At 40.6% G+C, this 14,640-nt stretch overlaps 1 protein-coding gene across 2 annotated transcripts in view; it reads left to right on the top strand.

Moving 5' to 3' along the window:
* The window catches only part of ESYT2 (extended synaptotagmin 2), an 83,458-nt gene that overhangs the window by 26,789 nt on the left and 42,029 nt on the right, over nucleotides 1-14,640 (top strand). For both annotated transcript variants that reach the window (XM_027574253.2, XM_027574254.2), the window contains exons 2-6: nucleotides 2,732-2,773; nucleotides 3,659-3,793; nucleotides 6,775-6,851; nucleotides 10,754-10,826; nucleotides 11,073-11,162. In XM_027574253.2, coding sequence (XP_027430054.1) covers nucleotides 2,732-2,773; nucleotides 3,659-3,793; nucleotides 6,775-6,851; nucleotides 10,754-10,826; nucleotides 11,073-11,162 — 417 coding nt within the window. The remainder of the gene's footprint in view (nucleotides 1-2,731; nucleotides 2,774-3,658; nucleotides 3,794-6,774; nucleotides 6,852-10,753; nucleotides 10,827-11,072; nucleotides 11,163-14,640) is intronic.

The following is a 14,640-nucleotide window of genomic DNA, read 5'->3' as shown; positions in this document are numbered from 1 at the left end:
GGGAGCAAAGAAAAAAATCTGAAAACAGGTTAAACTCATCTTGCTGTAATTTTATTAAAGGACACTTGACATTGGGAATATTTCTTTTTGAAGCAGAGCAGCAGTTTAAGATTTCTAGAATTGAAGCCACAGACCACCTGTGTGGGCCCCTCTACTGACATCCTAACATCATGCATTCTTGCTGTCATCTGTAAGCCCACAAGGTCCTAAGGATTATCTTGATGTGGATAGTTATTTTTATTCAGTGTGGAATGATACAGAATTTTAATCTAAGTCCAATACCGTATTGAGGTTTTACACTTCGCATAACATTTTACATTAAAGTAGAGCCCGAAGAATTAAGAGTAATTTCAGTAATATTCTAAACAGAAGTATAGATGTCTCTGAAAAAGCAAACTCCACACAAAAGACTCAGGAGTAATGTTATTAGGTTGAGTGTTGAGCATTCTGTCAGCTCTGAGTAGCATCTCTTCAGAGACTGTTCTTCCTTTGTACAAGTATGTAGTGCACTGGGCGAGAGGGAGGTGTTGGGTACACAGAGCCCCTAAGGAGCCTTAACAGAGTGATAGGTGACAGATGCAGATTTCTGGAGAGAACCTGAGTGTGACTGCTGTGGGGCTGAGGAGTGATTGTGAATGGTGGCATGTTTGGGAAGCTGTCTAGAACGGAGGTGAGCTGATTGTAAGGAAGAACTGGCAGAGAGGGGAAGTTAAGAAATAGGTAACCAGTAAATAGAGAAGAATATATTTCTGTGCAAAGGAGCCATTATTGTTTGGTTGAATTCCACAGGACTGTGATAAAGACAAGATTTGGGGGTGGTGAGTCAGAGAAAATATGATTTGAGGCAGGTCTTTGGTCTCCCATTTGATAAACATGTAGGAATGTATGGCATTGAGTGAGGTAACTGAAATGCGGCTTCTAGAGCTAGACTTGGTGTGGCTGGGAAGCGGAGCAGGGCCTCCCAGGGTGGCAGGCATAGCATCACCAGAAAAGGCAGGCCTGCAGAGAGAGTTGTCGATTCTCTTGTTTGCTCTGAAATTCCAGGAGAAACACATCTACAGTGAAGGAGTTCTGTCCTTCCCCAAATAGGTGCTCTACTTGTGCTTTTGGTCCTTTCTGTGGCCATTGTGGCTAGTTGGATTCAGAGGGGCAGGGGCAGAACGGAAGACAATCTCACTATAAATTGCTTCCTGAGACCACAGTTGAACACCTGCTTATTAAGGCCTGGTACCCTGGAGTAGCAACCACCCGACGCATTCCTGATCTGATGTAGAGTACTGGCTACTTTACTATAATGTGAAGAAATAGCAGAATACAACCTGCAGGGGAGTTGCACCTGCCTCATTTTGTACCCTAGTCCAGCCAGTCTAGCAAGCCCCCAAATGTCTTGGGTTTTTGGCGGAAAGTACAGTTCCACTTGGGTCAAATAGGCCTCTCCACAGCGACATGTCCTCTGGATTTAAGCAGTTTTTGCCAGTAGTTCTCTTTCCCAAATCTTTGCCTTCTTTAGCATTATCCTTCCCAGCTCTTAAGCCTTTTCCTTAATTCTGGAAGGTTGCCGTCCCTTTGCTTTTGTCCCAGAATGGATTCAAGCTGACTAACTTAGAAGACCTTATTTCCGTTCCCTCTGCGTCCCCCTTATGGCTCAGGCATGTTGAACCTGGGGTGTGAAGGAGCGGGTGGCTCTGGCACGTGGACACACGAGCAGGAGGAAACGGCTGTGGCCTCGCATGGAGCAGTGTGGCTCTGAGAGGGTGCAGTGACCGTGGCTCCTCCCAGGGCCAAGCTTGAGAGAACCGTCTTCTCGGGAACTCCCCCACCCCCCGCCACCATAGTAGTCCCTGGCCAGTTCCTCTCAGCCGCAGTGTGGGGTAGGCTGCTGTGCCCGTGTTATGTAGGAAAGTGAGTGTGGCGGTTCCAGAAATCAGAACATTTCCCTGACCACATCTCAGTCACCCTCACAAAACGGCCTGTGACCCATTGTACATTTAAACCAAGAATACGCTTTTTGGAACATTAGTATGGCCTGCATGCTGTTCTTTCTTTGAGGGAGTACATAGCGCTTCTCAAAGGAGAACTCCCTACCCAAAACAGCTTTAGCCTTCCTCTGCAAGGGGTTTTTATTTTAACAGCAAAGAAAATAGGTTTCCACCTTTTCTCTAAATAGGTTTCTGTCTCTGCAAACACTCATTTTCTCCAGTGTACAGGCCCTACTCATGGAGGACTATAATTATAATATTCATTTGGGAGATGGTGTGAGAGAAGCCAGATATGGAAAAGCATCTGCCAGCTGGTTTGGACCAAAAGAGGAAAGTCAGAGGGAAGGTGGGTTCTGGAAGGCTGTGAGTCTAGATGTCTGGAGTACTGATGGCAGTGCTGGCCATGGAGTGGAGAAGCATGGCTCTTGAAAAGGAAGAGCTCACAGTGGAATACTCTTCCCAGTATTCCACATGCCAGGGAGCTTTCCTCTGGACCTGAGAGATACAAAGAAGGGACTGTGGCATTGGTTGTCACTAGACTTGTCTGCCTCAAAGTGTTGTTGGGACGTAAAGAGCCAGAGCACCACACATTTCAGTTTCTCCTCAGAAGCCCTTGTGCAAAGCTTCAGAGCCCGGCATCGTCAGGAAGCATAAGGGAAACAATGGGCATATGATAAGATTAAACAGCCTGCGTGACATTTTCATGTACAGTTGCTGGGAGTCCGTAAGTCATGTGTATGTTTTTCTCTTAGGTTCATTTTCCAGACACTGAAAGAGCAGAATGGCTAAATAAGGTAAGAGTAGAATATACTAAATACCAGAGTATCAGCGGGAGTTAGGGGATGAGGTGCCATCTTTCCATTTTTGGGAAGCTGGATGTTGACAGTATGTGAACTCCTTTGGATATAGTAGACTGGCTCCTGCTCTCAAAAAAACTGAGTCCTAACTGATAAATGGTACTTTCCTAAGTAGTGAAAATTGTGTCTTTAACATGAAAAAATTGATGATATAGTCATAGTTGTGTATTTGGCCTTGTGTCTACTTCCCTGATTGGCTAGTGCTCAAGTCTATTTTATAGTAATTACAAGCAGGATTTTTGAAAATATTATGAAAAGGGAAGTAATTCCCAAGAAACCTAATAATAGATTAATAATCATTTTTAAGGGTTATTTTTTAAGATCATATATTTTGAAGTAGGTGTTTGTCCCCACATTTTGTATATCCTTAGAGCTATAGAGTAAAAACTTAATGTAGATTAATGATTTCCTGACAGCACCAGAAGTTAGTCCATCATTAAAGAAAACTCATTAATGTTTATTAAGATCTATACAATTTTAGGTTTTTAGAAACGAGCTGAAACCACAGGGTTTTCTGATTTCCCCCCTCCCCAAGCAACTTTAAATGTGCTGATATGCTTAAATGGAATGCTTAACCAGAATAACTAATTTCTGGAACATATTAGTTAATCTGTAGTGTATTGTTGTAGTACATTTTTGAAATTCAGATCATGTTGATTTTGCATAATGAAAAGGAGACCCCCTCCTTTTAATTTTCAAAAATTCTGCTAAACCATAGAGATGTAATTTTTCATGATATAAGTACATCATTATGTGTTAGTACATAATACATTATTACGTATTACAGCATTTTGTTTGACATGAGTTCTTTCTTCTTTACAGACTGTAAAACATATGTGGCCTTTTATTTGCCAGTTTATAGAGAAGTTGTTTCGAGAAACTATAGAGCCAGCTGTGCGGGGAGCAAACACCCACCTTAGCACTTTCAGTTTCACAAAAGTTGACGTGGGTCAGCAGGTCAGTTTCTTCTTAAGTATCCTTACTTGTGCACATGGTAGAATTGGTGTGAACACTTTAAAAAATATATAAAACTACTTCAAATTACTTTATAGAGAAGAAATTGCTCCTGGGGAGGGTCTAGTAGGCTGTCTCTGCAGCTCATTCCAGTTCCGTCTCATGTGGGACGCCCTCCCTTTGTCTGTCGGGAGGTCCTCACATTGCACTCATTTTTCCCCTGTGGTCTTTGGCCTGTTCACTTTCCTTGGGTGGTTTCTCTTGTTCCCATCATGTCTTTCTACCCCACATCCTTCTGTCAGAATTACCTTTGTACAGTTTTTCAGTCTGTCTAGTTGGAGTTTTATACATGAATTCATACTAAAAGTTTCATAATTGACAACAAACTTAAAGGTGTTTACCCCGCAAGATGTTTAAAAATGACAATTAAGGACTCCAGTGCCAGACTTGTAGAATCGCATTAATTATGTAGATGAAGGGGAAAAATAGATTTTGTTATTAGAATCAGATACAAAGAAAAACTGCTAATTCCTGATATTCCTTCTAGTGAAAGCCTCAAGACAACATCTAAATTAGTTGATCATGGCTAGTTTCTTTTTTTATTTTTTTAAGTCAGTGTTTACAGTGATTAGCAACAGTTCAGGTTAACATTTTTTTTAACTGAGGTGTAATTGACATATAACATTGTATTGCTTTCCAAGGTAACATTGTTTTGTTTGCCTAATGAAAATTCAGAATTCAATAGTACTTTAAATATACCCACACAGTTGACACACATTTAGTGCAAGCGCAGGAGAGCCAAACAACACACTGTCACCATATGCTGCAGTTCCCATGTCTTTGCTTCAGACCATCAGGGTTTTAATAATGTGGCCAAGGAGTGTCTGACCTGGTCGCTGTGTTGTGTTTGTCTGCGCCCCCAGGCTTATTCCCATCCTATACTCCCAGAATGCTCCATCTTATCTACAGTTACTCAAAATCTGGGATCTCCACTGCAGGCACATGTGTTGTACTTAGTCGTTTTTCCTCTTGGCTGTGAGGTCTCCAGATATGTTACAAGCCTGGGGTCTGATCATCCCGTTGTTCAAGCACATAAATGCCTGCACAAAATGCCTGTGTAACACTTAACCTTTCATATATATTTTACCTTCTCTGACCTAAAATGTTAGCAACAGATAGGAAAACACAAATACAGGGTTGAACGCTATGTGAGTATGAAGCAGATGTACACTTTTTCTGTAAAAAGCCAGGTACTACATATTTTAGGCTTTGACAGCCCATAAAGTCTTTGAGGCATACTCTTCTCCACCCCCCCCCATTTCTTTTATAATTGTTTGAAAAATGTAAAAACATTTCTTAGCCGAAGACTAAATTTTAACCTGCAGGCCATGGGTTTGCAGTCCCCTAATGTAAGATGATATGCTTGTGTTTGTGGAAATTTAGAATTCTAAACCCAGCTGGATTTGTTTTAGGGAGAATTATGTTCACTTTATATTACACGCTCTTTAAGTTTGATACTAAGATTATCCTTGGAGAACAGGAAGAATGTTAAGAGTAGTGCTGACTCAGTAAAGGCAGCTTGACATCATTATCAACTGCACTGGTATCTTACAAGTACAGGCGAACTTGGGCTATCTGAGGAAGGAACAGGCCAGAAGGACATGCAGAGCCCGGAGCAGGGTTCTTTGTACACACCCGATGTGCTGGCTAAGTCCCTCAGTCAGCTGAGTTCCGTTGCCTTCAGGTGTTTGTCCTGTGTTGGATAATGCTCAGTCATCTGGAGTGGAGTTGGCCTCCCTGCCTCTCCTAACCTCAGATGTCATGTTAAGTGGAGGAAAGGAATATTATCTAATGCAGACATTTAAACTAAAGGTCCTAAGCCACCTATATCCCATTTTCACTCATCAACATAGTGATTTGAACCGTGTTCTCTGTGATTCGTAGTCTGTGCATGTCTGAGCCAGTATCATCAAGGAAAAGGCCAGGAACCTAGGATAGTAGGAAATGTAGATGCTCAAAGACTTAAAGTTTTGTTTTGTTTTTAAGATTTTATTTATTTATTTGTAAGAGAGAGCACAAGCAGGGGGAGCGGCAGGCGGAGGGAGAAGCAGGCTCCCTGTTGAGCAGGGAACATGACCTTAGCCCAAGGCAGACGCTTACCGATGAAGCCATCCAGGCACAGCCCTCCCCCCCCCCCCCCCCCCCCCCCCCCCCCCCCCCGCCAAAGACTTAGAGTTTAACCCTGCAGCTAGTTGCGGGGTAAGATGTTAGGGCGCCTAAATTGTCACAGTAAAGCTGTAGTTCTCCAAAGGTAAGGGATTTCTTCAGTTTGGGCATTTAATGCTCAAACGTGAGGTTGAGAACTTTCCTAGAAGCAATCTCCAAGTGGTAAAATGGGAGATTTTGAAATGGTGTTACAGCTGGATCCTTGAAACATGACATTTATTATAATCTGCCTTTTCTTTTTACAATCATGTCTCTATCTAATGTGTCTCAGATTAAGTTAAGATTAGATTAAAATTATACCTGTAGCCAGTATTTTTGATTCACTCAAAAGCCCCATTTTTGTGAAAATTTTAAGAAATGAAAAATTAAAAGACATAAAGAAAAAAAAGAAAGGAAGTTGTGTCAAACCATGCAAGGACAGGGTTAGAGGGAAAGGGTCAAAGTAAATTGGAAGAAACAAAGGGCCATGGGGTTTGACCTTTAAGCACTCACTGTGCACCAGACATGTTCCTCATGTCCTTTGATTTCACAGTAACCTCATTAGATAGATGCCATTTATTATCCATACTTCACAGATGAGGACACTGGAGAATGGAGGCCTACTACCTTGCCCAAAGTGAAACAGCTAGTACACTCTGAAAGCAGAAGTTTAGTTCCTATAGCCTAGTGCCAAGCTTGTTCTCATCTCTATGCCGCATTGTAAGGTTTGGGTTTATTTTTTAAATAAGCGTTTTAAAATAAGCTGCCTCTTGTTTCAGCCCCTCAGGATCAATGGTGTTAAGGTGTACACTGAAAATGTGGACAAAAGGCAAATTATTTTGGACCTTCAGATTAGGTAAGTTTTTATTTGTGTTGTATTTATTTCATAGTTAATGACTTATAATGTCATTTAGCTGTACCCATAAAGTGGAACATATAATGAGCATACTTCTTACCTGGTATCTGGTGGAATCTGACTAAATTGTTGAAGACCCAAATTTATTTGTTTTCTGTGTCTTAATTCCTGATAGCCTAGAAAATTGCCAGTCATAAGCATGTTAAATTAAAAAAATTAAAGACCCTACAAGAAAACTACAGACCCATATCCATTAGGAACACTGATGGCAAAATCCTCATCAAAATACTAGCAAACTGAATTCAGCAACATATTAAAAGAATACACCATGACCAAGTGGGATTTATTCCCAGGATGCAAGGATCCTTCAACATATATAAATGAATCAAGTACCGCATTAACATAACGGAAGGAGAAAAAACCACATGATCATTTCAGTTGATGTAGAAAAAGCATTTGACAAAATTAATTATTCTTCCATGATAAAAATACTCAACAAACTGGGAACAGAAGAAAACTACTTCAGCATAATAAAAGGCATATCTGAGGGGCGCCTGGCTGGCTCAGTCGGAGGTGTGCCACTCTTGATCTCAGGGTCATGAGTTCAAGCCCTACATTGGGTGTAGTGATTACTTAAATTAATTTTTTTAAAAAGGCATATGTGAGAAACCCCCAGCAAACATCATACTCAATGGTGCGAGACTAAGCTTTTCTTCCAAGATTAGGAGCAGGCATGTCCACTTTGACCACTTCCATTTAACATGACACTGGAAGTCCTAGCAAGAGCCACTAGGTAGAAATAAAAAGACAAGGCATCCAGGTTAGAAAGGAGGAAGTAAAATTGTCTCTGTTCACGTGTGATACGATCTTATATGTAGAAAACCCTAAGGACATGGAGCACTGGGTGTTATGCACAAACATTGAATCATGGAACACTACATCCAAAACTAATGATGTAATGTATGGTGATTAACATAACAATAAAAAAATTTAAAAAAAAAGAAAACCCTAGGGATTCCACAAAAAAACCTTGTAGAACTAATAAATTCAGCAAAGTAGCAGAATATAAAGTCAGCATACACAAAATCAGTTATGTTCTGTACCTAACAATGCACAGTCCAAAAATGAAATCAAGAAACAATCTCGTTTAGAATCAGAAAGAATAAAACCCTTAGGAATTAGCCAAGAAGGTATGGAAGGCATCCCATGTTCTTCGTTTGGAAGACTTAATATTTAATGTCAACACTAAAAGCAATTCCATAGAATCAGTGCAGTCCATGTAATCACATGTCCAATGAGCGTTTAATATCTGAAGGTATATAGAACTCCTAAAACTAAACAACAACACACAACCTGATTCAGAAATGGACAAAAGGTCTTGAATAATTTCTCCAAAGAAGATGTACAAATATACAGCAAGCACATGAGGAGATGCTCCCCTCATTGATATTCAGGGAGATGCAAATCAAAACAGTGAGCTACAACCCCATACCCATTAGGACGGCTGCTATCAAACAACAGAAAGCAGTGAGTGTTGGCATGGATGTGCAGAAACTGGGCCCCTTGTGCACTGTTGATGGGAATGTAAAACGGTGCAGTTGCTGTTGAAATAAAATAGTTGTTCCTCAAAAAGTTAAACAGAATTACTGTAAGACCCAGCAATTCCACTCCTGGGTCCATACCCAAAAGAACTGAAAATAAGGTTTCAAAGAGATACCTGTACACCTACATTCATAGCAGTTCACAATAGCTGAAATGTGGAAGCAACCCAAGTGTTCATCGACAGATGAACGGGTAAGGAAAATGTGGTCTGTACATGCAGTGGAATTTTAGTCACCTTTAAAAAAAAAGGAAATTTGTCATGGTGAGCACCAGGTGATTAAAATAAAAACTTTAAAAAAAAAAAAGGTGACTTTGGAAATAGCTGATTATCTAATACCATTCTAAAGCTAAAAAAAAAAAGGAAATTCTGACACATGCTGCAACATGGATGAACCATGAGGATATTACGCTGAGTGAGGTAAGCCTGTCACAAAAAGACAAATACTGTATGATTCCACTTACATGAGGTACTTAGAGTGGTCAGACTTACAGAGAAAGAAATTGGAATGGTGGGCACCAGGGTCTGGGGGAGGGGAAATGGGAAGTGGTTTCATGGGGACAGAGTTTCAGTTTTATAAGATGGACGAGTCCTGGAGTTGATGGTGGTGATGGTCACACAACATGGTGAATGTGCTCGATGCCACTGAACTACACACTTACAAATGATGCAGATGGTCCACTTTACATTCTGTATATTTTATCACAATAAAAAATAATTGAGAAAGATTAATTGACAGTCTGCCAGGTACCACACCTGGCAGATAAAGGTGGTTTTGTTTAGTTCTTGTCCTCATTCTTTGTGAACTTACGCTTGGCTTCCTGCCTCCCTGTGAGGCCTATTAACGCAGCTGTGTAAGGGGCAACCAACCGCTGAAGTGTGTCCGCTGACAGACTCGGTTCATAGTTTCGTTTCTTATTTTGAGCCTTGACTAAGGATCCTTTTATAATGTTGTCTTTGAGTTTCTGAAGTGTATAAATGTAGTAAAAGTACAGAGTTGGTATCAATTACCTTTACTTTAAAAAGGAGCATTGACTGCCTCTAATGATCTGATGGAAAAATCTGCATCTTTAAAATACCAGGCACTACTGTGAACACTGTGCTATATCAATGGGATGAAAGGAAGCCCGCCTGTGTCTTCAGCTCATCTGTAAGCTGGGACTGTCCACTAGTCTGATAATGAGCTTCAGGAGGGTGGAAACTGTATTCTCTTATTCCAGCACCAAGGGAGGGTTTCTAACACATTTAGTAAACATTTGAATGAATCAGTTAATGGATGCCATTGTGAAGACGCAGTCTGGCTTTCATGATTTTAACAGTCATAACAACATATGCAGATTATGCTGCTCAGATATTTATGTCTCAAAAAAATATTCCACTTTTTTGTGTGTTCTTGACTGGGACTTTAATTAGGTTATTGGCGGTAGAGATGAGGAAGGAGTAATTGGCAGATATTAGGGAATGATCAGGTCTTAGGATGAAGAAGAGGAAAGTTTTGAGGTGGTTTTTTAACAGGTGGTTTTACCAGCTAGATCCAGAGTCCTGCTCAGTAAGAAGAATCTATAGGTGCTTTAACACCAGGACATAAATATTGGAAGAATTCATCCTAGATGCCTTTCTTTAGTATTGTACTTGTGTGCTTAGACACTCTTTCCAGCACCTGTCACACTGCCCCCAGATGTCCTCAGGCAGGAGCATGATGTGCTGCTTTTGAGGGTGGGAGTCAAATCACGGAGATCCCACACAAAAACATAGATGATGTTTCCTGTTCGTATTAAGAATAGATGCAAGCCTGACATTCAGCATTGTACCATATTCTTGTTTCGTTTGTTTTGTTTTGTATTAATGATTGAAATGACTTAATCACTGAGTAAAATTGGTGCCTCAAAAAGACGCATCGTTTCTAACCTTTGATGTCACAGAGCCCTGGAGCACTGCTGTTAGTCTTCTCACGACCAGGGAGCATGGGCGCAAAATTTACTTCTGGTGAAATATAATCTAAGCTTTTTTTTATGTTTTAAACAAGCACAGTTGTTTATAAAACAAATGAAAACTACATTCCATCAAGAGACTGATCCAGAAGTTGCACTTTGAGAAGTGACGTGTAATCAGTGTGGCAATGTCGAATCTGCTAGCAGGAACATCTGTGATTCTGGGTAGTAAAATACCCGGACATGGGCCTCACATTACAGTTTTGCCTACAGGCTGGTTTTGGTTGTTTTGCTGTCATTTTACTCAGATTATATACCTTGCAGGTCTGTGGTGATTAAGAGACAGTAATATAGAACTTTTCCTTTGCTAGTTTTGTAGGAAACTGTGAGATTGATTTGGAGATCAAGCGATATTTTTGTAGAGCCGGTGTGCAAAGTATACAGGTAAGGTTTTTAAAGTTTCATAGTCTTCTAAAATTCTCTATGCTCTATTCAAAAAGAAAAGTGAAGTTTTTATTAACTCAGAATTTCTTAGAAGTTAAGTTTTCTATTTGTAGGTTATACTTGAGAGAAACATAAAGGCAGATGCTCAGAAGTCACTAGGATGATCATGTACCCTCCTTCTTGAATCAGTAAATGGCCTGTGAAATTGTCTTCTCTGACATGTGTTGGTTTCCCATTTGAATTTAGATTCATGGTACAATGCGAGTGATCCTGGAACCGTTGATTGGAGACATGCCCCTAGTGGGAGCCTTGTCTATCTTCTTCCTTAGGAAACCAGTAAGTAAACATTAATTTCATTTTTCCCATTAACTGACAAGGACAGGTAAAGCAGAGAAACAGTTTGTCCTTCTCTCACGTTTCCCTCTTCTGGTACGTGAATCCTTTGAATGTTTTTATACTTCTTTATGCTCTTAATGGAGGGCTTCATCTCTTAATAGACATCTTTTTTCCTGATTACAAAAAATGATGTTTGTTACGGAAAATTTGTTAAGATTTTATTTATTTATTCATAAGAGACAGAGAGGCAGAGGGAGAAGCAGGCTTCCCGCGGAGCAGGGAGCCCGATGCGGGACTCAATCCCAGGACCCTGGGATCATGACCTGAGCCAAAGGCAGACGCTTAACCATCTGAGCCACCCAGGCGCCCTGAAAACATAAACTTTTTAAAAAGTGTAGATTGTAACTAACATTCAGCGCCTATCACTGAGTGTGATTTATAGATATTTGCTCATCTAATCCTTATTAACTTTATGGTTGAATACTAACATAGTTTCCTTTTACTGACCAGGAACTGAGAGTCTAATTTGTCCAAGTCACAAAACCAGTAAGTCTAGGACCGTAGGCTGACAGAGTTGCTGTTCTCATTCTAACCCATAAATCTCTTTGCAGCCCCCACCAACGAAGGCTACCGTCATTCACACGCATTGCCTTTCTGTCGTGGTGTTTAATGAACTACGTGGTTTTTAAGAATCATAAAGGTTTTTGGTTTGGTTTGGTTTTGATTGAATTATATATATTATATATATTATATATATATATAATATATATTGTATACATATATATATATTTTTTTAAAGATTTTATTTATTTGAGAGAGTGAGAATGAGAGACAGAGAGCACATGAGAGGGGGGAGGGTCAGAGGGAGAAGCAGACTCCCCGCTGAGCAGGGACCCCCGACGTGGGACCCGATCCCGGGACTCCAGGATCATGACCTGAGCCGAAGGCAGTCGCCCAACCAACTGAGCCACCCAGGCGCCCTACATATATATTTTTTTTAAGTATGCTGCACACCAAGTGTGGAGCCCTGTGCGGGGCTCGAACTCACGAATGTGACTGAGCACCCAGACACCCCTACTGAGATCTGTTCTAACACTGGGATAAACCGTACTAATCATCACTTCATATTGTTAGTGTGTATATACACACACACATATGAAATATATATGTATTCCACATTTTATTGTAAGTAGTCACTATTTAGTAGTCATCATTAGCTCAAAAATAAGACAACAAAAATGTCATTCCCACCTAGACTGACGCCTCACCCTAGCCCCTCCCCCTCCCTTTGACTCTTCCTAAGGCTCCTCCCCCTCACCTGGGTGGCTCCTTACCTACAAGGCCCCTCCTTATGTGGGCTCCTGTAGCCTCTGACTGGCTTTCTGCCTTGGCCCTGTCCTCCGTACACTTCACCACTAGGGCTGTCTTCCCACGGAGCAAACAGACCCACTAGGGAGCATCTCTCCCTTGCAGACAATCATCATGGTCTAGGTGGGGTCTCTCTCCAGCCTCATTTCCTGGCACTGCCCCAGGAGTGTCCCGATTTCCAGCCACAGGGAGGAATCATAATCCAAGGATAGTGCCAGCCCCATCATCTCTCATCACCTCCCTTTGTCTTCCTACTCCCAGAACACTGTCTTTGTCCCTTTGTAGAACCCCTTCCAAAGACACAGGTAGCCAGCTTCCCCCTCGTTCCCCTGGTGCCCTCCTGTCCTGTGTGTCGTGGCATACTTCTTGTTGCTCTTTGAAAGCCACAGCCATATCTGTCTCCATACAGTTCAGTAAATGTCTGGTGGATAAATTGACCTGTTTCTCAGTTATCTTTTCATGATATACCATTTATACAACTTTCGTGAGTCCTTTCTGGAGGTACCATTAACATTATATTTAAAATAAGAATATTAATTTTTAAAATTTGATTTAAATAATTTAATACAAATTATTGTGTTTTTTTAAATGTGGGTTTATTTAGACCAAACAAGTGGCATTTTTTTCTGTGTAAAAATGCAAGAATTAATGTCTTCACTTTTTTACCACTAAAAGTACCACTCTGATTTGCTTTTTATTGCTTAAATAACAGGCTTATTTTGAAAGTATTTTGACTACATAACACTAAAATTAAAAAAGGAATTAAGAAATGTCTCTGTTAAAATTTAATTTATTAAAATTTTGAGAAATGAAGAGCTCCCTAAAAGATTTAAAATTCATGTCTTTTTTTTACACATACCAGTTTAAAAGCCATTACATGCTTAAGAAACTTCATTAATGAGTATAAATAAATAATCTTTAGTAGATAGCTAAGGATTTTTGATTTACAGGGAATTTTTAACAACTAAAGACCCTTTTTCAGTTCAGAAAATAATGAAATCCAAATATTTAAATCTCCCTCAAAACTTAGTAGTACTCTTTCTTAGGTTAGATCTTCCATAGGTATATTTACTTTAAAAATAACAGGGGCGCCTGGGTGGCTGAGTCGGTAAGCGTCTGCCTTCGGCTCAGGTCATGGTCCCAGGGTCCTGGGATCGAGCCCCACATCCCGCTCCCTGCTCAGCGGGAAGCCTGCTTCTCCCTCTCCCACTCCTCCTGCTTGTGTTCCCTCTCTCCCTGTCTCTCTGTCAAATAAATAAATAAAATCTTTAAAAAAAAAACCAAAACATTGTAATGTAACTTTCAAACAAAATCTTAGTGTCAGAAATGGATGAGGCTGTGAAAAGTTCAGAATCATTCATTTCCTTATATGGTGAGTAAAGTCGCCAAACATATGCTGTGGAGAGAAGGGAATTTTTTTTTTCAGTTATTTTCGACTGGAAAATATGAGAACAGAACTCACTACTGGTTGCCAAGTAATTCTTCCTCACCCTAAGGAAAAATATAGCTACAAAGATTTGGGGGGTTTTGGCTATCCAGATGATTTAGAAGAATAGTGCCAGAGACTATTTTGAAACCTCTGCACATTTTTGTTCTTGTTGATTTGTTTCAATTAGTTTTGATAATGTGCTACTTGTTTAAAAAAAAGAAAAACTAAGAATTTCTAAAGTGACAAACTTTCAGAGTACAATGAAAGCAGTATGTGTAATGGTTAAGTGACAGACTGGGGTTTCTCTAGCCTGGTCTTCCACACCTGGTTTTTCTCTTCTGACCGTATGCCTTGAAGTTTGTTTAATCCTTCTAAGCCCAAGTCTCCCCATCTGTAACACGGGGACTACATGTCAGTGGGCGTCTCCCCATCTGTGACATGGGGACTACTGCCTCCCAAGACTAAATGTTAGTAGGTATAAAACAGTAGATGCCTGGGGTGCCTGGGTGGCTCAGTTGGTTGGGCATCTGCCTTCGGCTCAGGTCATGATCCTGGAGTCCCAGGATCGAATCCCACGTCGGACTCCCTGCTCAGCGGGGAGTCTGCCTCTCCCTCTCCATCTGCCTCTCCCCCTGCTCATGCTCTCTCTTGCTCTGTCTAAAAACAAAACAAAAACCAGTA

This window comes from Zalophus californianus, chromosome 12 (genome assembly GCF_009762305.2).
Source record: "Zalophus californianus isolate mZalCal1 chromosome 12, mZalCal1.pri.v2, whole genome shotgun sequence".
In the NCBI taxonomy this organism is placed as follows: Eukaryota; Metazoa; Chordata; class Mammalia; order Carnivora; family Otariidae; genus Zalophus; species Zalophus californianus.
This window is presented reverse-complemented; position numbering and strand designations above follow the sequence as displayed.